The sequence below is a fragment of the Podarcis filfolensis genome, assembly GCF_964270895.1.
Source record: "Podarcis filfolensis genome assembly, chromosome: 1".
NCBI classification, from domain to species: domain Eukaryota; kingdom Metazoa; phylum Chordata; class Lepidosauria; order Squamata; family Lacertidae; genus Podarcis; species Podarcis filfolensis.
The window spans coordinates 118,888,821-118,916,773 of NC_139604.1; the positions used below are offsets into that span (position 1 = coordinate 118,888,821).

General features: G+C 44.7%; 2 protein-coding genes across 4 annotated transcripts in view; one reads left to right on the top strand and one right to left on the bottom strand.

Moving 5' to 3' along the window:
• HHIPL1 (HHIP like 1) overlaps nucleotides 1-7,468 on the top strand; it is a 32,937-nt gene extending 25,469 nt beyond the window's left edge. Inside the window, exons 6-9 of the mRNA XM_083612643.1 lie at nucleotides 1,330-1,475; nucleotides 3,970-4,051; nucleotides 4,245-4,327; nucleotides 6,777-7,468. Of these exons, the coding sequence (XP_083468769.1) occupies nucleotides 1,330-1,475; nucleotides 3,970-4,051; nucleotides 4,245-4,327; nucleotides 6,777-7,399 (934 nt within the window). The 3' untranslated portion in view covers nucleotides 7,400-7,468. The remainder of the gene's footprint in view (nucleotides 1-1,329; nucleotides 1,476-3,969; nucleotides 4,052-4,244; nucleotides 4,328-6,776) is intronic.
• A 1,987-nt stretch (nucleotides 7,469-9,455) lies between these two features.
• Nucleotides 9,456-27,953, bottom strand: part of LOC310763573 (cholesterol 24-hydroxylase-like) — a 49,083-nt gene continuing 30,585 nt past the window's right edge. Inside the window, exons 15-16 of one of the 3 annotated variants that reach the window (XR_014548665.1) lie at nucleotides 9,831-9,958; nucleotides 9,456-9,647 (exon numbers count right to left, since the gene is read on the bottom strand). Coding sequence is in view for 2 of the 3 variants with exons in the window: in XM_083616084.1 (XP_083472210.1) it covers nucleotides 20,104-20,271 (168 nt within the window). In the remaining variant the exon portion in view is untranslated. Of the gene's footprint in view, nucleotides 9,648-9,830; nucleotides 9,959-18,906; nucleotides 19,641-20,086; nucleotides 20,272-27,953 lie in introns of those variants that run through there. The other 2 variants (XM_083616084.1, XM_083616085.1) reach the window with 2 other exon arrangements.

The window sequence follows — 27,953 nt, forward strand, 5'->3', positions numbered from 1 at the left end:
AGCTGGAATCGGGGATGAGAGGATTTGTTAATTTCATATCTCCCAGTTTCCTCATTTTACCCCCATCTTAAATTCAGTTCTCTACATTTTGCTGCAATTTGATTTTACTTATATTTTTTAAAGAACATCCTTATGAAAATCCATCCGCATTTAATGTGAAATTCTCCTAATAAGCACATTTTAATGCACACTTTCCCTTAATATGTGCATTTTTTTTGTAAACATTGTTGGCTGGAGAAGTGCATTTGGAAATTCAGATCAGCATGAACTTTGAAGGATAACTCTGTTTTTGCTTTACATTATTGTTTCAGAAAGCGCCAATTATATATATCTTGTGGCTTTAAATGCATACTGAATGAAATTCCCCCTCTCAGAATTTTCAAGTATGAGATGCAAAAACCTATCGCGCTGTAAACACTGAACAGTCTGCCAATGTTTGCTTAGCGTTCAGCCACTAATACGTTATCATAACTGACTCGTGTATCCCATTAGCCTATTTCTTTATATTCGTACGAATGTTCAGGTCTATGAAGGTAACAATAGGATTAGGGGTTAATGTTGCTGTTCTATGTGTAAACATGCTTTGCATGCAGTCAGATTTATATTTAACTTAAGTCCAGAGGAATCTGAATATTTTGCCCTGCCATAAACGTTTTCAAAAAATTGTCTTTAGTTAAAATAGTGTTTGACAGATTGATATATTCTCAGTGCTTAATACTTTGTTTCCAATTACAGGTGGCCTTTCTAGCCTTCATGGTTTTAAAGCTCACGAGTGTCCTGACTTTAATAGACCAGTTATATGCCAATGTTTAACTGGAGTTAGCAATATATATTCCATGGGTTTCATGTGCAAGTTCCCATGCCTTATGTGCTCCAAGGAATCCCACCTTTGCCTCTTTAAAAAAAAAAGGTATCTAGTCCTCATGATTAAGATGGCAATAGGGTTTAGGTACTGGAAATAAGGAGACAATTTAAGAGGTAAAAAATTTGTTATGTTCTTATCCTTGTAGAACAAAGACTGACCTTCAGCTATAGCTTGACACCTCCCCTGTTCAATATGTAAATGATGTTCATCACTCGCGGTCAGAGCTGCAAATTAATTTGGCTCAGGAGTGCACTTCAGCTGTGCCAAAAATGCAGGCAGTCCTTATGTGCATCTTCAGTTCCCATTTGCTGTTGAAGGCACCCAGTGTTCTGGAGAGAGGGAGGAAACACATTTAATCATCTTGATTGGAGCAGGTGTAAACAAAGTTCTCTCTCAAATTGTTTTATGCAAGTTAATAAGCACCTGCCCCACCCCGGGCTCCTCATTTGCTTTTTGCCTTACAGGCGCCTCATGTCCTTGAGAGAGAATCGAGCAACTGGGGATTGGCAGTACAATGAAATATGCATGGGAACAGGTCAAACCTGCATGTTTCCTGGACTTATCAATAACTACTATCAGTATATCATCTCTTTTGCTGAAGACGAGGCCGGTAAGCACTAAATTTCTAAACATCATGTGTGGCTAACCCTCTCAGAGAGCCAGTGTGATGTAGTGGTTAAGAGCGGTAGTCTCGTAATCTGGGGAACCGGGTTCGCGTCTCCACTCCTCCACATGCAGCTGCCGGGTGACCTTGGGCCAGTCACACTTCTTTGAAGTCTCTCAGCCCCACTCACCTCACCGAGTGTTTGTTGTGGGGGAGGAAGGGAAAGGAGATTGTTAGCCACTTTGAGACTCCTTTGGGTAGTGATAAAGCGGGATATCAAATCCAAACTCTTCTTCTTCTCTTTGACAAACGTAATTCTTCATTCCTCGGTTGCCAGATTCTTTGCTCCAAAGCCTTCTTCCTCAGCCCACCTTAGGTCCGCTGCAACTCTGTGCCATTGATCCGTCAAGCTTTTATTCCCCCCACTCCACCGCCTTTCCCCTGGAAAACGTATTCACTGCTAAGACAGTTTGGCAACACAACATTATGATTTGGGCAGGGACCACAGCTGAGTTGCAGAGCACATGCCTTGCCCAGGTTCAGTCCTTACCTGTCATTCTCCAGGTAAGGCTTGGAAAGGCTCCTTCTCATACCCCTGGAGAGCTTCTGCCGTGTCAGATGTGCTATGCCAAGTCAGGTGTCTGTGTTTCTCCTCCATCCTCCTCATTTGGATGGTGTTTTCTTCTACAGTTCTTTTTGCAGGTTTTCCACCCACCCCGAGATGACATATTTTTTTCCATTGTATCAGTGACAGTGAAGTGGTAATGGCAGCAGAGGTTTCTCTACCCCACAACAGGGTTGCTTGTATCTCTGGATCTCTCCCTCTGCCTCCCTTTCTGCAGTTGGAGGGGAAGAACTTCCCTGTCCTTTGGCCCCTGGGATGCCCTAAGTCATGAAAGTTCCATTTCGGCTCATCCTAGCTAGCGCCTGTTTCTATTCTCCATGAATCTATCTAATCATTGTGGGTTTTCTTTTTCTTTTCTTTTTAAAAAAAGTCTATCAGCACATCTTGCAATAATGAATTCCATAAATTACTCGTGCATTTCATGAAGAAGCGTGATCCCAAATCAACCCTCAATCAGTTCCATTGGTTAAGGCTAACTCTTGAAAAAGATAAGCTTTCAGTTGTCGAAATTGGAAACTAATGATAATAGCCACCCTCAGAGTTTCTATATGACAAATAAAACCGAGGGTGCTCAGTTATATGGATGATTCCTTGGTCCGTGGATTTGGAGGCTTCAGGGACGAGAGGAAGGACCTTTGAGATAGTGACGCTCCCTTGGGCAGTTCTGTTGATTAGATCTGCAGCATGATTCGCTCGAGACGGGTTTATAAGAGAAAATTCATTTTACAGTCCATAGCACATGCAGGCAAAAGCGTCACCCCATCAGTGTTGAGCATTGTTGCTAAGCAGCAGCATCCACAATTTTGCAGTTTACGAGTTTTGGCTCCCAGCAACTGTAAACCGAAGTTTCTTGACGTCTGCAATTGTGACTCTTTGCCAAGATCCCTGAGCTATACTGAGGGCTGGTGGTGGTTCTGGACACTTAAATAGATGGCACTGGCTCTAAACAGAGATGATGGAGAACAACTAGATGGACCATTCATTTTTAAAAAGGGGATAGCACTGAAATAGCCAATAAATGGATTTCGTTTTAAGGAATGAGCATCTTAAGGTAGAGAGTTGGAGCTTAGGAGCTGTATGAGGTAAGCGATACAATAATAGACATGAAACCACCCGTTTGGTATCAGGTTGGAAGCAAAACAACGGGACGTGGGTGCCTTGCCAATCAGAAGGATGACGGTTTGAATCCCCATGACAGGGTGAGCTCCCATTGCTCAGTCCCTGCTCCTGCCAACCTAGCAGTTCGAAAGCACGTCAAAGTGCAAGTAGATAAATAGGTACTGCTTCAGCGGGAAGGTAAATGGCGTTTCCGTGCGCTGCTCCGGTTCACCAGAAGCGGCTTAGTCATGCTGGCCACATGACCCGGAAGCTGTACGCCGGCTCCCTTGGCCAGTAAAGCGAGATGAGTGCTGCAACCCCAAAGTCGTCAACGACTGGACCTAATGGTCAGGGGTCCCTTTACCTTTACCTATACCTGGAAGCAAAACAAGGCTATCTGAAAATAAGGTAGTAGTTTCAACATACATGAAGGGGAACTCCCTTGCTATGCTGAACTGAATTGGTTAAAAAAATCCAGTAAAGTGGAGCAGGGGGGCAGGTCTCACACTTCCCTCCCTTGGGACAGAATTCCACAGATATGAGGCCACCACTGAAAAGGTCTCTAGTTCCCAGATCACACCACAAGTCTTCATTTACTTAAATCGAATTGACGATCTGGAGAATGCATAAGAATTCCCCAATCATTGGTTTTGGAGTTTGCTGCTGACAAACTTCATTGTGCTACTTAGCTTTGTGATAGTAAAGCACTTGGTGGAGCCCCCAGAATACATGTGAAAGATTCATGCCTTCTTCTTTTGTTTTTGTTTTCTCATGAAGGAGAACTTTATTTCATGTCAACCGGAGTCCCGAGTGCCACCGCTCCCAATGGTGTAGTTTACAAAATGGTTGACACGTCACGGTAAGGCACAGTGCGTTTTGGCTCAGAAATGTTTATTCTCTGATATGAAGGAGAAAACTCAAGTCGCAGTGCTTCAATTTTTGTTCTGTAGTCTTTATTCTTCTCACAACCATTAACATTTCACTGGGGGATGAGAGGGAGGATTGCTAGGCTTCATTATAATAATCTTTTTTTTGTTTCCTATTTTTGTCAGGAGAGCACCGCCTGGGAAATGCCGCGTTGAGCCTCTACCAGTGAAAGTGAAAGGCAAGCTCACAAAGTTTGTTCCAAAGGAAAGTGAGTGCCGCATATATTTTATTTATGAATATTCACACTGGGGATTTCTGAGGGGCAAAGTTCTGGTTCGCAGAATTTTTAATGAACGCTTCTGGTTTCAAGGGGTGGGGGCCTGACGGAGGCAAAAGCCAAGAAACTGGATACAGAGTTCAGAACATAAAACAAAAATAAATTCTATTTCATTCAAGCTTGTAGCTTCAAGTAGGAAGCGAGCATGGCTGCATGCAAGAAAACTGACTGTTAAAATGGCAGGTTGAGCTCCTTTCTCACAAATAAAATTGGCTGCCTTGGCCCTCTTTGCTGGTGTTTGAATTTTGTTTGCTCATTCTGCATTTGTAGTGCAAACGAAACAATGAATGTCCTTTCAAAACTTCCTAGGGTGGGTTGCTGACATTTTCATTTACTGCAAGCCTTCCAAGGTCAAAATCTCTTTCATTTGCAAAAAGTGATGCCTTTGCACTAAAATGTTTTACTTATATTTATATTTATTTATATTCACAATATAATTACCACTGAAAAATTTACAGCCATAATTTAAAACATACAGGAAGTTTTACTCTGAAAGCTGCATCAAGCTTCTTGTGAGGTGCTAGTCTCAACAAGGGAAAAAGGCGATTTATAGAAGAATTGCACAGACATTCTCATTTTGTGGATAAAATACTCATCCATGTTATGACCAGTAAAAAGTTCTTCAGTCTACATATTCTGTAGTACGAAGCAGAAGTGGGTCTTTTCTCTTAGAGGAAACATCACTCTAATAGTTTTGAAAGTCATGTAAAAATATGCTGCTTGAATCAAGGAGATTCCCATAGGCTTTTTGCAACTGTGGCATGAACACTGAAACCCTTTGAAAACTATTTCTTTAGATCTTGAGGTTGATGAATGGGGGGGGGGGGAATAGCAGGGAGAAAACAGCTCAGTAGCTTTTGGAACCTGTGATGGTAAAAGGAAATAGGTCTTCTTCCTGCTGCCTTTCTCATTAAGAACTGAAAAGGAAAAGGTTCGTCGCCGTCCCCTTGCGCAGAATGTGTCATGGGTTGCCCTTAGCAACTCTTCTCCCTTTATTCACATTCCAATTACGGAAGAGAATAGGCTCTGAATGCTCGATATTTTCAGCCACCAGTGGATGAGAGTATCTGGCATATTAGGCAAGCTGGCTCTCCCACAGGCTGTAACGAGCCAATCTGAAGTAGTAATGAAGGGTACAGCAAAAAGGAAAGGAAAGGAACAATGCGTTTGAGATGCTTTCTGAAGAGCGGGTAGATGGCAGGCAGTGTACTGAACCGGTTCACGATGAAATCTTGAAAGAGAAATACCCCAGCCCGCAGAAACATGTGCCTGCATTTCTGCTTGTGGTGTTGGCGTAATAATGCCGTTGCCACATCTTCTAAGCTAGCCATGTGCGTTTTATTGCGGCAAGCGTGGCTGTTCGGTAAAGGGGAGAGGTTGCAGCCTAGCAAATACGACCCCGTTAGAAGTTGGCTCCAGGCTTCATAGAATCATAGAACTGGTTGGGCCCCTGCCCCTGTGCCATTGCAGGCCACCCCAGCTTTCCCGCAGTGTTGTTCCATGCCTTTATCCAATAAGAACCCAATTTCTGTGAATGGGTGTAGGCTTTAAAGGTCAGCACCAACACTTGGAATTGTGCTCGAAAACGTACTGGGAGCCAGTGAAGATCCTTTAGGACTGGTGTTATACAGTGGTACCTCGGGTTACAGACGCTTCAGGTTACAGACACTTCAGGTTACAGACTCCGCTAACCCAGAAATAGTACCTCGGGTTAAGAACTTTGCTTCAGGATGAGAACAGAAATCGTGCTCCAGCAGCTCAGCAGCAGCAGGAGGCCCCATTAGCTAAAGTGGTGCTTCAGGTTAAGAACAGTTTCAGGTTAAGAACGGACCTCCGGAACGAATTAAGTTCTTAACCTGAGGTATCACTGTCTTGTCCTGGTGGCCCCCCAATACATAAAATACCACGGTACGCACAAACCCATGTAAAATCGGGATGAACGCTCAATGTGGGATGAGCCAGTGTGGTGTAGTGGTTAAGAGCGGTAGTCTTGTAATCTGGTGAACTGGGTTCGCTTCCCCGCTCCTCCACATGCAGCTGCTGGGTGACCTTGGGCTAGTCACACTTCTATGAAGTCTCTCACCCCCACTCACCTCACAGAGTGTTTGTTGTGGGGGAAGAAGGGGAAGGAAAATGTTAGCCGCTTTGAGACTCCTTCGGGTAATGATAAAGTGGGATATCAAATCCAAACTCTTCTTCTCTTCTTCTTCAATATTCAGAAGATCTGAATCTTCTGGAGGGGTCCAGGCTCCTGGATTCTGAATATTCCAGGCAATTCCTGGCTTGTTCCTAGCAGTGATGCAGAGGATGCTTTCTGGACCCAGGGTCGTCAGGGGTCATTTTTAAAATGCTGACCCACGTCTCTGTTTTTGCACTCTAGAGCTTATAATTAAAAAGCCAACGCAACGCCCTAAGCTAAGAGCCACGACTAGAGCTCCAACCAGGAGCAGAGCAACTGCAGGACCTCCTCGAGCGACAACTCCAGATTGGCTGGAGCAACTCTTGACCCTCATGAGAAACCAGAACAGAGTGCAGATGACGACGGCAGCACCGAGAACAAGAGCCCCAAAGCCCAGGAAGGGAGGAAGGGCCAGTGGAAGAAGAGGCCAGAGGAGGAGGAAGAAGCCCACCAGTGCTCCCCTGGAGCCACGGAATGGTGCAGTCCGGATAATGGACGGCAACGCGAAGGGGAAAGATCGGGGGAGGGTTGAGATTTTTATCAATGGAGAATGGGGCACCGTGTGCGATGACTTGTGGAACTCGAAGGCAGCCGCAGTCGTGTGCCGCCAGTTGGGCTTTGCCTTTGTGATCAGGGCAACCAAGAAAGCGGCGTTTGGGGAGGGTCACTCGCTTCCCATTCTCCTTGATGACGTCCAGTGCACAGGGCGTGAGAAGACGCTCCTGGAATGCTCCCACGCAAACATTGGGAGGCACAATTGCTCCCACAAAGAAGACGCGGGAGTCATATGTAGTCACGAAGACGTTTTCGAGACTGAACAGTAGGGAGAGTGGAATCACAGGATGGTACCAAGTCTTGTCGTGTCAAATAAACAAGCAAACCCACACCCTTAATGAGTAATTAACACACCTTGGTTTAGAAATCCTAAAGGCTAGATCCAGACTTCGGGCCCCATCCACACTAGATGTTTAAATCAGTGTCGTAGCACTTTGAACCATCGTGGCTTCTTGCATAGAATCGTGGGGACTGAGTGCTGCTAGGAGACCTCTGTTCCTTACAGAGAGCCGCATTTCCCAGAATTTTCTGGGAACAGGGATTGCTCGTTAAAACCACTCCGCAAAATGTAGCTCTGCAAGATGAAAAGGGTTTCCCCCAATTGCTCTCGGCACCCTTAACACAGATGGCTCTCTGCCCCCCCCCTAAAAAAAGCTCACAATTTTGGCTGCCTCTCCCTAACAAAAATCTGACACTATATCCCTATCTCTTTCAGACTAGTGTTTATCAGGGGGTGGGTGTTTCTAAGACATGCAAGTTTTTCCCCACACAATGCCATTGGCCTCAAAATGCCAGTCCACCTTTTCCTCTGCATTCAGTCTGGATTACCCTTTTGGTGAAAAATATGATAAATTCATATTTACGAGGGTGGCGCTGTGGGTTAAACCTCAGAGCCTAGGACTTGCCGATCAGAAGGTCAGCATTTTGAATCCCCACGACGGGGTGAGCTCCCGTTGCTCGATCCCTGCTCCTGCCAACCTAGCAGTTCGAAAGCACGTCAAAGTACAAGTAAGATAAATAGGTACCGCTCCAGTGGGAAGGTAAACGGCGTTTCCGTGCGCTGCTCTGGTTCGACAGAAGCGGCTTGGTCATGCTGGCCACATGACCCGGAAGCTGTACGCCAGCTCCCTTGGCCAATAAAGCAAGATGAGCGCCGCAACCCCAGAGTCGTCCATGACTGGACTTAATGATCAGGGGTACCTTTACCTTTACTAATATGCAAGACGCCATAGCATTGCTTGTGATGAACAGGTAACACTTCACCAGCTGATGTTTCCAGGTAGCTGGTATGCAGAAAATTGTATTGCTCTGCGTTTTTGTTTTCCTCTCTCAAAATTGCAATTCAGAAAATCTGGAGATGGTCTTTTAATATTTACAATTCTCACATATTTTTAAAAAAGGTGTGTGTCTGTTTAATTCTTATTATTGGCCTTTGAAACATTGCCTACGCAATTTAAAGATTATCTCCACAGCTATGAGAAACTTTTCATATAAATGAAAGGTGGGACAATGTCCTATACACACTTACCTGAGAATAATGCCCACTGAAGTCAGTGGGGCTTACCTTTTAAGTAGACATGCATAGCAGGAGTTAGGGATCTTTTGGGGCCACGCCCCATGGGCCGACTTTGACAGCTGGACGGGACCACCCACCTGTCAGTCATCTGACAATGATGTGATTGGGTGATTGGCAAGTGGGTTCTACCACCCCACTGCCAAAGGTTGGCCTGTACTGGTGAGGGGAGATGGTGATCAAGCAAGATGGAGGTCCCTATTCATCCTGCTTTCTGCAGGGACTGGCTGCGCAAGCAGCTAATCCGGCTACCTGACCACCTCTCCCTCAGGTAGTTCTGTTATGGGGGGAAATGTGTGGTTTTGGGAAAAACAGCCTCACAAGAAAAATGGGGGAGGCCTAGCGCACCAAATTTGGCCCATGGACCAGACAGGATTGCAACAGCACGCAATGTGACAACAGTTTTAATCATGCCTACTCCAAAGTGACTGCTATTGAAGGTGCTTCCACGTAAGAGAAATGGCAATTGCAGCACCAATATCCGGCGTTTATTGCATTTGCTGAGCATGTTTGTATGTAATCATAGCCAGGGCCCCAGATTTAGGTTTGATGAGGCCCTAAGCTGCTGAAGGTAATGGGGCCCTTTATGGGGTCTAGCTGTCCTTTGTCAACAACAAATTGTCGCTGAATAGATGCTATATGGTAATTTATGGACCTAATAGGTATCTAAAGCCATTTGCACATAACAAAACACTGTTGCTTTATGTAGGTTTTATTTTATTTGTTTTTTATCTTATATTTTGGAAATGTACATCCAGTTTTTTCCCCCTTTACATTTTTTGGGGACCCCCAAGAGAGTGGGGCCCTAAGCTATAGCTTGTTTAGCTTATACGTAAATCCAACACTGATCATAGCCACACATATCTTACTGGCCCAGTGCTGTTTAGCAAGTTGCTTGGCAGGCTTCCAGCTGTGCTGCTCTCTTTATAACTATATATACCTGACTAATAATAATAATAATAATAATAATAATAATAATAATTTATTTATACCTCGCCCATCTTGCTGGGTTTCCCCAGCCACTCTGGGCGACTTCCAACAGAATATTAAAATACAATAACCAATTAAACATCAAAAGCTTCCCTAAACAGGGCTGCCTTCAGATGCCTTTAGATGTCTGACTTCACAAGTAATGCAACACCTTGATTCATAGGTGTGTCTACTGCAGCAGCACAGTCATGCCCTCACCGTGCAAGAAACCATCTGGATGTGTTCTCTTCTCCTTTCAGGTTTTGCACCCCCCAATTCCAGCAACCTGTTAATAAGTTAAAAACGTGTTTGAGCCCATCACATTCTGGTTGTTTTAGAAGTTGGTGCTTTTTAAATTGAGTGATGTAGCAGCAGTGGCACTGTGAGGCCTGGGAGCCCCTTGGCACGGGGGAGCTGGGCTGGGACAGTAATCAAATCTGGGGCAGCCTGACTTCCCCCCTTGTAAACCTGAATCCGTGCATCCCAAACACATTCAGTCTTTCATCCGATCATTTTTATTGCGCTGTTAACTAGAAAACTGAAAGACCACGAGTCGCAGGGAAGTAGGTAAAGAACCCACGAGACATGACTCAGTCTGAGAAAACCGTCAGGAAATCCAGACTAAGGACTGTCAAGGCCAGTATGTTTTTAATGCATCATGCGGAAGAAGGAAACCAGGACGTCAAAACATCGAGTCAAGGCCAGGTTGGCCTAAAGCTTCACATTTCCCGGATTGCATAGACCCAGAAGTAATATGATTAAAGGTAATGATGTTTGCGCCATTTTCGGCTGTGTTGAATGTTGGGAGAAGCAAAAAAAAGGGGGGGGGGCTTTATGCAAGGATCAAAATATTTTCCTTTCCATTTCCAGGGTTGTAGAATTCCCCTCCCAATACGCAGTGTCTGAAAGGATCATTTCCCCTATGTCACAAAATGATGGCTCCCCTTCGGCTATGATTCAGGTGGACACTTCCTTTGCAGTGCAATTCTATATATTTCTACTCAGAAGCAAGTTGCACTGCACTCAAGAGAACTTTTTTTTGTCCTGTGTATTTAGTATTGCAATCTTAAGACTGTGCACACACATAACTGAAACAAATCCTTGCACTAATTAGTATCAGAAAGGTTCTTTACTTAACCTTTTTCCAACTCGACAATATTCTTTTTGAGGTGGGTGGACCAGAACATGACTTTCCCTTTCTTTCTGAAAGCAGCTCTGAGGCATTATGTGTCTAAATGCCTCCAGATCAGAAGCCTCTGGCTTGAGGGGAGTCATTAATTTGTCCTCAGAATCTGAACACCATTCGTTGGTTCGGAGCAATGGGACAGGGACACATTTGGAAAAATAGCCCTGCTGTGCCCCATTTCTGCTCATACGTTATGGGCTGGCTGGAAGCAGGTGAATGGTGGGAGGCACAAGCTGGTGAACTCCCAAAGGAAGATGGCTCAGAGCCCAGGGAATGGTGGTGGGACAACGATGAGTGGTCAGAGGGAGCAGACCGGGAGAAGGTGATGTCAGAATGTGATGAGGCCACAGGGTTTAGTGAGCAGGAAGAGGCTGGGGCAGAGAGCAGCCCAGAATCACAGGCAGAAGTGGAAAATGAGGAGGGAGGCCAAGAGACAGAGTTGCTGAAGAAGCCAGGGAGTCTCCCCCTCCTGCTGCAACCAGCCTCCCTCTTCCCAGGTCTTCTAGAATCCAAAGAGGTATGAAGAGGGCTGAGCAGAGACAGGCAAGATGACACAGTCTCAGATTGCTTGAGAAGGAACCGGAGGAGGTGCCTTAGGGGGCTGTGGGAAGACAGGGACCTTCAGCCCCCACAACTGCTTCATAGGGGCAAGTTCTATTGGGAAGAGATGATGTGCTCACTAGGCCTGGTCTCCTGGGTTGTCTTGTTTTCTTTGAAGAGAGTTAAATTCACTGAAGCTGTGCGAATTATTGCTGACTTGCTTCTGGCACCCACTCCTTAATGACCTCAATTATGTATTTTAAAGATCAGAGAAAGCATCATCTCCCCCACCCCTCCTGTAAAATTCTACTAGCCTTTGCCTCACAGATAACCAGCACAGTGCCTGTCAGATTTTACTGGTCAACAACTCCTTGACCGCTGGCTATGGGAACTGGAGTCCAGCAACATTTGGCGAGTACTAGGTTGGCTACCCCTGATTTGGTTTTATAAATACAGTGGTACCTCAGGTTACAGACGCTTCAGGTTACAGACTCCACTAACCCAGAAATAGTACCTCGGGTTAAGAACTTTGCTTCAGGATGAGAACAGAAATTGGGCGGCAGAGGCAGCAGAAGGCCCTATTAGCTAAAGTGGTACCTCAGGTTAAGAACAGTTTCAGGTTAAAAGACCAGGCGGGCTTTCTTCCAGGAAGACATTTATCTGACAATGTGAGAAACATAATAGATATTATGGAATTATTAGAAGCCAATATTAATACTAAGGCAGTATTGATATTTGTGGACGCGGAGAAAGCCTTTGACAATATCTCTTGGAGCTTTATGAAAAAGAATCTTGAAGGGATGGGGGTAGGCCAAGGTTTTGAGAATGGTATAGGTGCAATTTATTCTGAACAAAAAGCAAAACTAATTGTGGTTACGGAAGAATTTGCTATTGAAAAAGGGACACGACAGGGGTGCCCAATATCCCCATTACTTTTTATATCTGTCTTGGAGGTTTTATTAAACATGATCAGAGGGGACCAGCTGGTTAAAGGGATTCAGGTCGGAGCTAAAAAATACAAACTGAGAGCGTTTGCAGATGACCTAGTATTAACTTTACAAGAGCCAGACACTAGTACGAAAAGAGTTTTAGAGCTAATACAAGTATTTGGTCAAGTAACAGGTTTTAAGCTGAATAAACAGAAAACGAAAGTACTGGAGAAAAATCTAACAGTTGCTGAAAGAGAGAGGTTTCATAGTGAAACCGGTTTAATGGTAGCAAAGAAAGTGAAATACCTGGGGATTAATTTGACATCTAAGAATGTGAACTTATTTAAAGACAATTATGAGAAATGTTGGACAGAAGTTAAGAAAGATTTAGAAATATGGTCAAATTTGAGACTTTCCTTGTTAGGCTGAATTGCTGTTATTAAGATGAATGTTTTGCCGAGAATGTTGTTTTTGTTTCAGACATTGCAGATTGTGGATAAAATGGACTGTTTCAAGAGGTGGCAGAAAGACATATCTAGATTTGTCTGGCAGGGCAAAAAGCCCAGAATAAAATTTAAGATATTAACTGATGCAAAAGAAAGAGGGGGGTTTGCCCTGCCGGACTTAAAATTGTATTATGAATCAGCGGCTTTTTGCTGGCTGAAAAACTGGCTGCTTCTTGAAAACACAGACATTTTGGATTTGGAAGGGTTCAATAATAGGTTTGGTTGGCATGCATATATATGGTATGACAAGGTTAAAATTCACCAAGGTTTCAAAAACCATATTGTTAGGAAAGCACTATATAATGTTTGGATTCGGTATAAAGATCTGTTGGAAAACAAAACCCCTAGGTGGCTGTCACCAATGGAAGCTAAGGAAGTGAAAAAACTTAATATGGAATCTAAATGGCCAAAATACTGGGAAATTATAGAACAAGAGGAGGGAAAAGTGAAATTGCAGAGCTATGAGAAATTGAAGTTTAAAGTAAGAGACTGGCTTCATTATTACCAGATAAATGAAGTTTTCAAACAGGACAGGAAAATTGGCTTTCAGGTGGAGAGATCAAAATTAGAAACAGAATTGTTGGAACCCAATACTAAGAATTTGTCAAGAATGTATAACTTGCTGTTGAAATGGAATACACAGGATGAGATGGTTAAATCAGCTATGATTAAATGGGCACAAGACATTGGTCATAACATTATGTTTGCTGACTGGGAACAGTTATGGACTACCGGTATAAAGTTTACGGCATGTAATGCCTTAAGAGAGAACATTATGAAAATGATTTATAGGTGGTACATGACCCCAGTCAAGCTTGCAAAAATCTATCATACGCCCAATAATAAATGCTGGAAATGTAATGAAACTGAAGGTACTTTCTACCACCTTTGGTGGACGTGCCCAAGGATCAAGGCCTTCTGGGAAATGATCTATAATGAAATTAAGAAGGTCCTTAAGTGTACCTTTCATAAGAAACCAGAGGCCTTTCTCCTGGGCATGGTAGGCCAATTGGTGTCAAGGAAAGATAGGACGTTCTTTATGTATGCTACAACAGCAGCAAGAGTTCTTTTAGCAAAGTATTGGAAGACACAAGAACTTCCCACGCTGGAAGAGTGGCAGACGAAGGTGATAGAAGAGACGGTGGAAGAAGATTGGACAGTGGCGTAGCGTGGGTTGTCAGCACCCGGGGCAAGGCAAGTAATTTGTGCCCCCTAACCCGTGGATTTGCGCCCCCTAACCCGTGGATTTGCGCCCCCTAACCCTAACCCCCAGATGTTGCGCCCGGTGCGGCCGGCCCCCCCTGCACCCCCCACGCTACGCCACTGAGATTGGAAGAAATTTAAAGTTTATCTTAAGAACTGTTGTAAAATTAATGAGTGCTAAAATGTCATGGGTAATGTAAAACAGAATTGCAGCGATAAATGATTGGGTAAGAGAAAAAGGATCAAAGAAATTGAATCATAAGTAATTGAAATTAGGGGTTGCTGAAAAAGTTTAAAATAGGGATGCAGGAAAGGGAGGTATGGGGAAGTCGTTGAAATAAGGTTTAAGAAAAAAAGGTTATGAAATTATACGTGTTTACATGTTTGTTTGTCTATGTATTGTTAGTTGTGAAGTGTCTCAATTCATGTTGGAAAATCAATAAAAATTTATTAAAAAAGAAAGAAAAAAAGAACAGTTTCAGGTTAAGAACGGACCTCCAGAACGAATTAAGTTCTTAACCTGAGGTACCACTGTAATGAGTGTGTTCAAGGTTCCTGTATTTATTTATTTATTTAGTGAGAAGTTTCACCTCACCAAATATGTGAAAAGTATTGTTAACGTCTGCCCAAACCCCACCTTCCTTCTCACAGCATCTTTTCCTCCAGGGTTCCTTTATAAACATTTTCACTGAAACTATGAGATACTTCCATGTTGCTTTGAGACCCTAAAAAAAATAAATCCAGACAACCACTAGATGGCAAACCAGTATTACTGTGCTTAATATCAGCCAAGCAATTCTGGAAACCTGTTGCTGCAAAAACTAACCAAGTTTCCTGCATAATATTAAAGGCTCAGGTCACAGGCAATACCATGCATTTAGGGTGCACAGCTTCCCCCACAGAATCCTGGGAATTGTAGTTTGTTAAGGGTGCCTGGAATTGTAGTTTTGTGAGGGATAAACTATAGTCCCTGGGATGCTTTGGGAGAAGCCATGTGTTTTAAAGGTATGGTGTAGTTGTGACCTAACATTAAAGGTAAAGGTAAAGGAACCCCTGACCATTAGGCCCAGTCGTGATCGACTCTGGGGTTGCCATGCTCATCTCGCTTTATTGGCCGAGGGAGCCAGCGTCCTGGTCATGTGGCCAGCAGGACTAAGCCGCTTCTGGCGAACCAGAGCAGTGCACGGAAACACCGTTTACCTTCCCGCCGGAGCGGTACCTATTTATCTACTTGCACTTTGACGTGCTTTGGAACTGCTAGGTTGGCAGGAGCAGGGACCGAGCAACAGGCACTCACCCCGTCATGGGGATTCGAACCACCGACCTTCTGATCGGCAAGTCCTAGGCTCTGTGGTTTAACCCGCGGCGCCACCCGCGTCCCCTGACCTAACATTAGACTACCAAAAAAGTTTCATGTTTAAAGTTTTTCACAGATTTCACATTTTGGCAGGATATGTTGTTCTTCTGAGTAGGAAGTTCTTTGAGCAAAAGTCTCTGGATCCAGCCCAGTATATTGAGTGCTTTCTCAGCTTATATCAGTATTTTTCTCCATTTCATATAATTTCAACTACTTATCAAATCTCCTTTCAGTTTCCCTTCTTTTAAATCCACCACTTCTTTCAGATCCTTTTTTAAAATCTTTATTCTTTTCAGCTCCACTTCCTCAGTCTCACTCTTTCCTCAACTCAAATTACACTGCTTATTTCTTTTCAACATTTGCACATCAGTTCTTTCAAATCAACTTGCGCAATCTCTGTTTTCACTGCATTTCCGTGGCTGCCTTTCTCTTGAAAGCCTAACTTTGAGTCTCCATTTCCTTTTTATACCATTTACGCAATCGCCAAAACCGAATTACACCATCTCTTGCTCTCTGCACTCTTCTTGAAGCACTGAAACCTTTTCAAACCATTTGAATACAATTTGTTGAAAACCTTGCAAAGTTCTTTATTTATGTTTCCATAGATTCTACATCTTTCGAACCCAGCGCTATCTTTTTTAGTCCGCTTAAATCTGCTAAGCCCAAAAATCTGCTAAGCCCAAAAATGAGGTACACAGCCTCATTTAGACTTTTATTATACTAAGAATCATTTATTATACTAAGTTCAATATACAATTCAATGCAACCCACGCTGCTTCTGAACTGAATGAGTGACTCGGTTCAAATATTTGGGGTTCATCCACACTTCTTATCGTCCTGCTGCTTCCCTCCGCCCCTCAGAGAAAACACCCTTTAAAACTCCATTACGGCAAACAGCAATTTGAATCAGAAAATCATAGAGTTGTTAGGGACCATGAAGGTCATCTAGTCCAACCCCCTGCAGTGTAGGAATATTTTGGCCAACATGGGGCTCAAACCCACAACCCTGAGATTCAGAGTCTTGTGTTCTACTGCCTGAGCTATCCCAGCTCAGCACAGATTCCCCCCCCCCCCCCCCCGATTGCCATTTGTTCCAATCTATCACTAAAGAGTGGCTTTTTTCCCCTTGCAAAGGAGTGGGGGCAAGGAGGAAATTTCTCAGACCTCTGTCTAGAAAGCATAGATGAAACAGAAAACCACTCCATTCCATGCTTCCTAAGCACGGAATGAATGAATTTTTATTTGCATCAGCCACCGGCCATAGCAGTAAAACAACAATACAACATACAAAGAATAAAGATAAAAAGTCAATTATATAAAATACATTTTAGGGTCAAATAGTGGATCTTTTTTAGATCATTTTTGGATCATTTTTAGTCAAATAGTGGATTTTAGTGCATTTTTAGTCAAATAGTGGATCTTATTCTAATTGCCCCGGCTAAAAACCTTGCAAACTTTGTTGTCACCTGCTCATCTTGATCTGCCAAGAGAAAGGACACTGTGGCAGTGGTTGGGCGACCTGGAATGGACATTAAAAGAGAGGTGATAACCTCACTCCTCAAGTCTTTATAAAGAGTGCAAGCCAGACAAGCATGCGCCACTGATTTGGTACTGCCATCTCCCACAGGGACAGAAGCGTTTTTCATGTGGGATTTGTTGGAATCGTCCCTCAAGTACAGCCAAAGGCAGTATATTCAATCTTGCAAGGGTAAAAGCATGTCTATGTTTTAGAATTGCATGGAAGAAGCATGGCCGAGCCCTCAACTGTCCATCTGGGAATAGAAAGTAGTGCCAAGAGATTGCAGGACAGTGGTATTTTCTTGGAAGCAAAGTAGAACAAGATATAATAATAAAAATTTATTTATATCCTGCCCTCCCTAGCCGAAGCAGGGCTCAGAGCTGCTAACAACACTAAAAGTTTACATAAAATCACAATCAATTAATTAAAATACATTCTAAAATCAAATCATTCTAAAATCAATTCAGAATCAAATTAATGGCAACCATTGGGCTAGAGTTCTATGAGGATTACCAAGGAGGGGGTCAGGCTGTGCCCTGGCCAAAGGCCTGGTGGAACAGCTCTGTCTTGCAGGCCCTGCGGAAAGATGTCAAGTCCCGCAGGGCCCTAGTCTCTTGTGACAGAGCGTTCCACCAGATCGGGGGCAAGCTGAAAAAGCCCTGGTTGAGGCCAGCCTGACCTCCCTGTGGCCCGGGACCTCCAAGATGTTTTTGTTTGAAGACCGTAAGGTCCTCCGTGGGGCATACTAGGAGAGGCAGTCCTGTAGGTACGAGGGTCCTAGGCTGTATAGGCCGTATATATGCAAAACACATTGGCATAATCACACTGGTCCACTGTATTCAGTAGTAGAAACAATTTCTCTCAGTGTTAGGGAGACTCACAGGCTGCAAGGAAAGTTTCCAGACTTTTTTAGTGCATTTGTGGCTAGCCTGAGCTCCTCCAGATGTTGTTGTGGACTCCGACTGCCATCAGCCCCGGCTGGCATGGCCAGTAGGCAGGGATGATGGGAGCCTGAAGTCTAACAAGAATCAGGAGAGCCAAAGGGTGTCCATCCCTGATTTAATGGGAAAGGACTAGTCCGCTAGTGGCTTGGTCTCACTGCTTGCTCCCTTTTCTCAGATGGGAAACAGATGGATATTGTAAAACCTGGTTACAGTGTCCCATTTAACAAACCAGAATCACCAAATCACGTGGATGGGGGTTGGTTAACCGGTTAAATTTTGCATAGGAGAAAAAACGGAGGAAATCAAACGCTTGCGCCATCTGTGCAACGCTCCATCTGTGCAAGCATTTCAGCTTGGCACATGGTGTGCTCCCCCACTCCTCCCTATTCTTGGGGTTCGCCCCAGACACCTGCAGAACCAAATTGGGGACACCCATTTCTTAAGTGCATGTCCTTGTGAAGGGCTTCTGATGGAGCTTGTTAGGGGAATCCATGCTGAGAATTCCATTCCTCCCGAGCTGCAGGTATGTGTGTGGGATTGTTACATGTCACATGTGTGTTTACATTCCAGCACTGATTTTGGGAGTCTTGTGAGAGGAAATTGAGATACGCTGTTTCCGCTCTGTATTGCTTTTGCTTTTGCAGTTCTCTCTCCAAGGAAGAAGGGACGTGGGTGGCGCTGTGGGTTAAACCACAGAGCCTAGGACTTGCCGATCAGAAGGTCGGTGGTTCGAATCCCCATGACGGGGTGAGCTCCCGTTGCTCGGTCCCTGCTCCTGCCCACCTAGCAGTTCGAAAGCACGTCAAAAGTGCAAGTCGATAAATAGGTACTGCTCCAGTGGGACGGTAAATGGTGTTTCTGTGCGCTGCTCTGGTTTGCCAGAAGCGGCTTAGTCATGCTGGCCACATGACCCGGAAGCTGTACGCCGGCTCCCACGCCCAATAAAGCGAGATGAGCGCCGCAACCCCAGAGTCGGCCACGACTGGACCTAGTGGTCAGGGGTCCCTTTCCCTTTACCTCCGGGGAATAAAGACAGAGAGAGGGGCCATGTTTTCTTTCTTCTGTTCGGTTTGATTTAATTTGCAATACATTAGGCTTAGATGTTACTCCTCACAGCTGAGGAGTTTTGAACTCTGCTCATCATGTCCTCATGTCTTTGGATATGGGCCACATCAGCATGACAGGAGACCGGTGTGAAGAATCGCAGGCAACCCTGCCTTGCGGGGAGGCACCGAGGCGGGCAGGCCTCGGAGTTATCACCCAACAATCCCACCCCTAGTCCTACAGGAAAAGAAGTATGCATTCTTTGTTTTTGTATGATAACACGCTAGCGCCATCCCCTCAGAAGCATTCCTCGTTTTCACGCAGGAGCGAATACCTCTGAAGTTGCCACCTTCTGCTTTTCACACAGTTGCTAAGCTTTGAAAAGTTTACAGCAGAAGGTGATCTGCGGCCAAAGGAAAGCCACCACTACCCATCAACTGAAAAAGTGCTCTCGGCTAATTTTATATGAATACAAAAAAGTGCAAAAATGACTAGGAAGCTGGCTGCAGCTTGTAAAGTGCTCTGCAATACAGTAGTTATTGTGGTGTCTTACACTGTTTTGTTAGAGTTTTAGAGATGAGGGGGTTCAAGCAGATCATTGGCATCTACAAAGCTTTGTGCTCTTGGCAAGCACCAGAGCAACTGATTGGCGGCACTCGCAAAGCCCCACACCTCTGATTTCAAACCATGTGAACCAATGATACTGCTTTACATAAAAGCATCTTGTGAATGACTGGAGGGCAGCCTGACCCACAGGGGTTGGGGGGATGTCTGTTCTCGATACGATACGATAATCTTTATTGTCATTGTCCCATACAGAACAACGGAATTGAAAAAATCTACATCAGACATTCAAAACCAACAAGCCTGCTATCCCAGCTATCCCAGCCTGTTTAGCCCCCTAAAAACTCTGATACCCCCCTTTAAAAATACAATACAGTCCCATAGAGACTCCTTACACTGCGTTTAAAACCAAAATCGCATTTGGATAGAAACTGTTTCTCAGGTGGCTAGTCCTAGTCTTAATAACCCTGTACCTTCTTCCAGAAGGCAGAAGCTGAAAGAGATCATTTCCGGGGTGCACACTATCCTGCACTATCTCTGCAGCTTTCTTATGACACCTGGAAGCTTAGATTTGATCCAAGGTGGGAAGAGTGCGCCCAATTATTCTCTCCATGTATAAAGTGCACTTTTAAACACGTTCTAATAAGTATTTCCATCCCCGCCCATCTGACGGCGTGGCTTCAGCCGACACACCACACCATCCGATGGCATCAGTGTTCCTGTGTCCTGAATCTTAAAGCTCTGAGGCGGGACCAGCTGGAATTCAAACCGCTGCAGGAACTTGGCCATCACCACTTTAGCCTCCATCTGTTATAAGCGAACAAAACCAAAATAGAATAGTGAGCTTGGTGTGTTTAATTTTATTGCATCTTCATCCTGTCCTTCCAAGTGACTCTGTGTGACCTTCATGGGGTCCCTTCACAAGCCCTTCTCCCCAGGTGGTCAATAAGGGAAGCTTACCAGCTAATACTGACTGCCACCACCTACTGAGAGCAGCAAGACTCCCCCCCCCTTGCTCAAATTAGTGCTCAAATATAGCTATATATTCTCTGGACACACGGGGTAAGAGAACACTTGCCTTGGAATCCTCCTGGACCACAATACAGAGTTAAACCTGAAATCAGCATGCAACCGGCAGCCCCAATCCAGTACAGTGGTACCTTGGTTCTCAAACGCCTTGGTTCCCAAATGCCGAAAAGCTGGAAGTGTTCTGGTTTTCAAATGTTTTTGGGAAGCCAGGTATTGTTTCCGGGGCGCCTGCACCAATCAGAAGCTGCACCTTGGTTTTTGAACATTTTGGAAGTCAAATGGACTTCCAGAATGGATAAAGTTTGGTGCTTTTGTTTTTGAGGCTTTTTCGATTGATTTGTTTTTGTGACCGTGTGGAACCCAGTTCACCTACTGACTGATTGATTGTATGACTGCGGAAATGGATAAAAAGCGCCCCCCCCTCCAATCCAAACAATAACTATCATCGGTGCAGGTAAGAAAAAAAAATTATTTCTATCATCTACAATACTGTCTTATTTATTTTATAGTACAGTACGTTGATTATTGCTTTCATTTTATGGATCAGTGGTCTCGTTAGTTAAATTCATGTTAAATTGCTGTTTTAGGGCTTGTCTGGAACAGATTAATCCATTTTGCATTACTTTCTATGGTAAAACGAACCTTGGTTTTGGAATGCTTTGGTTTTGGAATGGACTTCCAGAACGGATTAAGTTTGAGAACCAAGGTACTCTCTGCACTTCTGACAGGTGGGTGGGTACTTGTTGACCGTCTGATGTCATGTGATGCCTAACAATTCAACTTCAGAAAGGAAGGACCAGGAACACGCTCTAAGTACACTCTGAATTCTTTCTTTACAGTGCCAGCTGGATTCCTTAATACCTTATATCTCTTTCCCCATCTCTGAGATTTTCAGGACAGTCTCTGTTAGTGGTTTCCCATGGCTCAGATGCACAGCTTGTATCCAGTGTGCAGTCAGTGTTGTGGGCCCAATTCTGTGGCCCTGCATCCTAAGCTGAGATCAGACAAGCTTCCTCCTCCTTCAGCACTCAAGGAAGACCTTTTTTATTTTCAGTGGGTGTTTTTAGCAAGTTGTCCCATGTCGACTTACTGAATGTGTTTTTAACCTGTGATTTTTGTTTTGAACACTTGTGTTATTTTGATGGATTGATACTTTTATTGTTGGTAGTGGAAAACCACTTTGTGACCATTTGTGGTGAAAAGCAGTGTACAGTGGTACCTCGGGTTACAAACACCTTGGGTTACAAACAGTTCGGGTTGCAGACTCCACTAACCCGGAAGTAGTACCTCGGGTTAAGAACTTTACCTCAGGATGAGAACAGAATTATGCAGCGGCAGCGCGGTGGCAGCGGGAGGTCCCATTAGCTAAAGTGGTACCTCAGGTTAAGAATGGTTTCAGGTTAAGAACGGACCTCCAGAACGAATTAAGTTCGCAACCAGAGGTAAAGGTAAAGGTAAAGGGTCCCCTGACCATTAGATCCAGTCGTGACTGACTCTGGGGTTGCGGCACTCATTGTTACGAAAAAGGAGCAATGCTGGCTGAGTGCTCCAGATGGCTGGAAAGCCAAACAGGATGTTGATGTTTTGGGACTGTACCGTGGGAACAAAGGGACAGTCTATTCTGTGCACTGAGCACCGGATGTTAGCTCAGAGTGTCACATGACCCTGTACTGTAAGTACATGGGAGGAGTTATTCACTCTCTGCTGTTGGTGTTAAGAGAGTGCAGACACGTTTTCTCTGTACTGCTGGAAAGACAGAAATAAAGGCATGTAAATACATTTCTGTCTGTCTCTCTCCCCTCCCTGGGGATGGGGGAGGAATGGTGTGTTCTTCTCACGTTTGAGGAGGATCGCCGGGATCTCGCCTTGTCTTGCCGGGAGTCGCTGACGGGGGAGATCAACAAGGAATCCAAGCCGGGCACCTGGAGAGTGGCCAATTCCTCTGACTGAAGGCTTGATTCCGACAACTGGTAGCAGACGCCGCTGGTTATCTGATCCATGGGAATCAGCATGAGAGGTGAGAGGTTGATGGATCGTGTGCCATCCTCTGCACCAAGGAAAGAAGATAACGTCTGCATTGCAGCCAGAAGCTGAACAGACGGCTGGACACCGAGAGGGGGTGTTTTCCAAGCATCGGAGCCCAAAAAAGGTATGCTGAATTTCGGGCTGAAAGTGTGAACGCAGATTGATTAATTCTCTGGTTCACAGGAGCTGCGTTTGGAAAAACAGCTCTGAGAGCAAAGGCTTGCATACCAGGAATTCTTGTGGTAGATAAAGAAGAAAGGTATGCGCAGTTGCTAGGCAACGACCGTCAGTAGGCTTGGAGAGTTACTGACACGTGGGGCTGGCTCAGTGAGAGCCTGGGAAAGCGAAAGTTGTTTTGTCTTCGCTTCTTTGCAAGAACTTTGAGACAGCTTGCAGATTGCCTGCCAGAAAGGCAGTAAACAGCCCAGAAGAGACTTTTGGATTTTACAGGCTCGAGAGTGAGAGCTGAGACTTGGATTCAAAATGGATGCCAAGAAGGGGGGAGGCTTGCCTTACCCGCCTCCACTGACTAATGACAATTATTCATCTTGGTCTGTAAAGATGAAGGCCTTGCTGCAGAATCAGAGGATTTATGGGGTGATTGAGAACCCCATCCCTCAAGCACCAACCCGAGGTTGGGAATCACAGAATGTGAAGGCCAGGACGGCTATAATTCTGTGTGTCTCGGATGATCAACTTGTGCATATTCAGGATTTGGAATACGCGCAAGAGATTTGGGAAACGCTGCGTAGAACACATCAGAGGGATGCTGGTTCTTCAGCGTTGCTGTATTTTGAGAAGCTGACCAATCTGAGGCTTGCGCCTGATGGAGATGTTCAAGCGCACCTGACGGAAATGAAATATCTGCGCCAACAGATGGTGGAACGCAATTTCCGTCTACAGGAGGAAGTGTTCTGCTTCATGATGATAAACAGCCTAAATCGGACTTACAAAACCGTTGCCAGTCAGCTTGGTTCCCTTCCGGCGCAAGATTTGACCGCGGAGAGGGTGTGTGCCGTTGTTTGGAATGAACACGACCGCCTTGCTGCTCTGGAGGTGAAGGACAGGGGGAGGGAAGAACGGAGTTCTAATTCCCCCACTGATGTTGCTACTGGAGAGACTGCTGTAGCTTTGAACGTTGTCCAATGTTATGATTGTGGACAGGCTGGGCATCTTCAGCGGAACTGCAAGAAGCCACGCCAGCCGAAAGGAGCTAAGGGCCGCTCAGCAAAGCCTGAGGCAGCAGGCAAAGGTCATACCAAGTCTTCGGTGAAACCTGCAAAGGCCCTGATGGCGAAAGGAACAACGCCAGATGTTGGAAACTCGTTTATAATCGATACAGGCTGTAATTTTCATATGTCTCCACACAAAGGGCTCTTTTCAACGTTTAAGAAGCAAAGCTTCGCTGTGAAACAAGCCAACGGTCAGGAGCTGGAAGCGACCGGGATAGGGACTGTGTATCTTAAGAGTCTGAACCTGACTATAAATAATGTTTACTTGGTTCCTGAATTGAAGTTCAATCTGCTGAGCGTTTCGCAGATTGCAAAGAAAGGACTGAAACTGTCCTATGATGCTGAGAGCTGCAAGATCTTCAAAGATGGAGAGTTGTATCTTTCTGCCAGAGAGAAAGATGGACTGTATTTGTTGACTTTTGAGCAAAGTGATTACATGGAATGTAATTCTGAGTCTAACTTGATTTCTCTCGCAGGGGTGACCAAAAGGAGCACCGAGAAGATGGCCAGGGTCGACAGAGCATTTCAGCGGGTGTATGCTGATGTGATTGGTCCTCTAGAACCATCTAGAGGCAAAGCAAGATTTTATCTTGTGTGTGTGGATCATTTCTCTAACTTTGTCTGGATTTATGTGTTACAGAGGCCACAGGAAGCCTTGGAAAGGTTTCAGGAGTTTTGTGACAAGGTTAAAAATATGCATGATGCTAACATTGATTGTCTTTTGACAGATGAGAAGCAAATTTTTCTTTTACAGGATTTCCAGAGGTTCCTGCAGAAGAAAGGAATTAGACACAAGGTTGCTGTTTCAGCGGAAGCGTGGAACAGGGGTGTCTGTGTACGGGTGAACAAAGAATTGCAAAAGGGGATGAATGCGCAATTGCTTAGTTCACATCTGCCACATGAGTTCTGGGCGGAGTCCCTAATGTCGTTTTGTTATGCGTGGGTGAGAAAGGTTTCAAAAGAGTTGGGAAGTTCTCCTTTTGAGAAACTGTTCCATAGAAAACCTTCTGTTGCCCATTTCAAGGTTTTTGGGTCTCATGTGAGGACAGAAGCTCCAGGTGGAGTAAAGAATGCCAGAGGCATTTTTGTGGGATATGAAAAGGGTCTCTACAGAGTAATTTTGTCTGAATCTGGTCAGGTGTTTCTCACAAAATTTCTAGAGAGTGCTCCTGAACAGGAGAGAGTGATAGTACACACATTTCCCACAGAGGACGATTCAGATGATGATGATGATTTTACAGATTACAGTGGTACTGAGAGCGACAGTGATAGCTCAGAGAGCTCAGTTGTCACAGTCATAGAGAGGAAATCTCACACAATGGATAGACCTTCACAGGTGAAGGATGAGCCACTGTTTACTATTGGAACTGGTTCTCCTAAGTGTCCTGGGACTGAACCAGTGAGCAGAGAGGATCAGCACCTCTTACGCAGGTCTGAGAGAGTCACAAAGGGTAAACCACCGAAAAGGTACTCAGAAGAGTTTGCTAACTTAGCTGTTGCATGTGTTGCTGTTGGACACAACCGAGCACAGGTTGGAGCTGTGTCTAAGTCAGAGACAAAGACACAACAGAGAGTTGCTAGCCAAGGTAATGCAGATGCACTCATTCCTTGGAAGCCAGACAACCAGAGAGGTACACTGGGGAAACCAGTGGCGGGTAGTTCCAAGGGTGGAACTGAAACAACAGGGGAGTGTTATGTGTATAACAACTGTTTGTTTTCTTCTCTGGATCACGCTTTGCTTGCCGCAACACGCATTGATTCTTTTGGGGGAGGATGTTACGAAAAAGGAGCAATGCTGGCTGAGTTCTCCAGATGGCTGGAAAGCCAAACAGGATGTTGATGTTTTGGGACTGTACCGTGGGAACAAAGGGACAGTCTATTCTGTGCACTGAGCACCGGATGTTAGCTCAGAGTGTCACATGACCCTGTACTGGAAGTACATGGGTGGAGTTATTCTCTCTCTGCTGTGGCTGCTGATGTGAGAGGGTGCAGACATGTTTCCTCTGCACTGCTGAAAGACAGAAATAAAGGCATGTAAATACATTTCTGTCTGTCTCTCTCCCCTCCGTGGGGATGGGGGAGGAATGGTGTGTTCTTCTCACGTTTGAGGAGGATTGCCGGGATCTCGCCTTGTCTTGCCAGGAGTCGCTGACGGGGGAGATCAACAAGGAATCCAAGCCGGGCACCTGGAGAGTGGCCAATTCCTCTGACTGAAGGCTTGATTCCGACACTCATCTCGCTCTATGGGCCGAGGGAGCTGGCGTACAGCTTCCGGGTCATGTGGCCAGCATGACTAAGCCGCTTCTGGCGAAACAGACCAGCGCACGGAAACGCCGTTTACCTTCCTGCCAGAGCGGTACCTATTTATCTACTTGCACTTTGATGTGCTTTCGAACTGCTAGGTTGGCAGGAGCTGGGACTGAGCAACGGGAGCTCACTCCGTCACAGGGATTCGAACCGCAAATCGGCAAGTCCTAGGCTCTGTGGTTTAACCCACAGTGCCACCCGCGTCCCACTGTATAAATAAATTGGAAATAAGTTTTTAAAAATGCATTTGAATTAAAGCTGTGGTTGCAAAGATTACTGAGAAAAATGGAGCGTGAATTTAGTGGAAATTCTACCTGATTCTAAGCGTTCTGGTGAACATGAAACCATGCCACTATTTTGTGACATTTTTGTTGATCCTAATAAAGGTATTGACCACTTTTACTTATGGACCAGCATGGCTATTGTTGCTTTTTAAAATGTAAGATGGCATTCTTCATATCGTCTCAACTTGAAAAAGCACTCACTGTTTCTGTGGAATCTTAACCCTACCATTTCTTGTTTTCATTTAACATTGTATACTTGTTATTGATGGTCTAAACATTAAATACCCCACATCTTTAGCACATAAGTGCTTGCAGGACCTTCTAAAAATAAAAAGCAAACCTAATATGATTTGTTCAAATGCGGGGGGCGGGGGAAGGGGATGGTAACTGCACAATTAACATGTCTGATTTGTCTCAGTTATCATTGCCCCAAAATTGCCAACTTTAGGTGTATAATCACCACAAGGTCGTCCTTATAACAAAACCTACCAATACCCAATTATGCGCTAACAAAATTTCCCACAAAGTAAGATGTCACTGTATTATTATTATTATTATTATTATTATTATTATTATTGCTTCCCACAACTGTAGCATGTTTAATTAATAATGTATTTTGCAACCCAAATTAAATGGGAGCCTTCCTAGAGCATATTTCAAGAGCTCCTTCAATTTACACAATTTTGTACACAGTTTCTGGTGGCCTTGTTTTAAGAAATCCTTAGATCCCTACATTGCTCACACCCATTTCCCAGTATATTGCTATTTCCTCACTGGTTACACCCTGATTGCACAAATCCCAAACCACAGTGACTACGAAGTTCCTAGACTGAGTACATAGCTCCCAGAGTGCATGCCAGATTGGGGAGACACCTCGCTCTTAAAAACTACGTGCAAGTCAGCCACCAGCCACTTGTTCAGACTTGAAAATGGTGAAAAGACAATTGTAAATCTGTGTAACCAAAATTCCTTGGTTGAAAGTGCACTCAGAGTTGACAGATATCACTGGTCAGGTCTCACCTTCAATTACATTAACTGAGTAACTTTGAAGGCCCAAACCAAGGGGTTTTTGTTTGTTTTTTGGATTAAAAAAAAAGTTATATTTTTGATTGTTGCAGCACATTTTAATCCAAGGGCCTAATTCCTTTTTGGTTAACTTTTAAGGGGGTGCTAGCCTTGTAAGGGGTCAGGGCCAGAGGAAAGAGGTGGGTTGAGCAAGTGTTAGGACTCTCACAGTAAGCTACGTTCCAGCCATGTTTCCGGATGCACCTTTGACACCCATTTTCATCCTCCATTTGGGCAAGCAAGATGCATGACCACAGTTCAGTGACCAATTCTAGCCAATCAAAAGCATTTGAGGGTGGTGAGTAGCAAGGCCAGAGAGTGGTTTCACCTGGGTAGTCTTCAAGGGTTAGATAGAAGGGCTCGATGGGCTGCATTCAGCTCTCGGGCCTGAGGTCCCCCATCCACATGTTAAAACCATAGTTTAGGATGACCAGAACGAGTCTAAGTAAGCCTTGAACTCACATGCTCCCTTCTCTTCTCCATCAGTTTGGAAGCTTCCCATTCTGATTTCCAATAACCACCGTTTAGCATTCTGTCTGGAACCCTA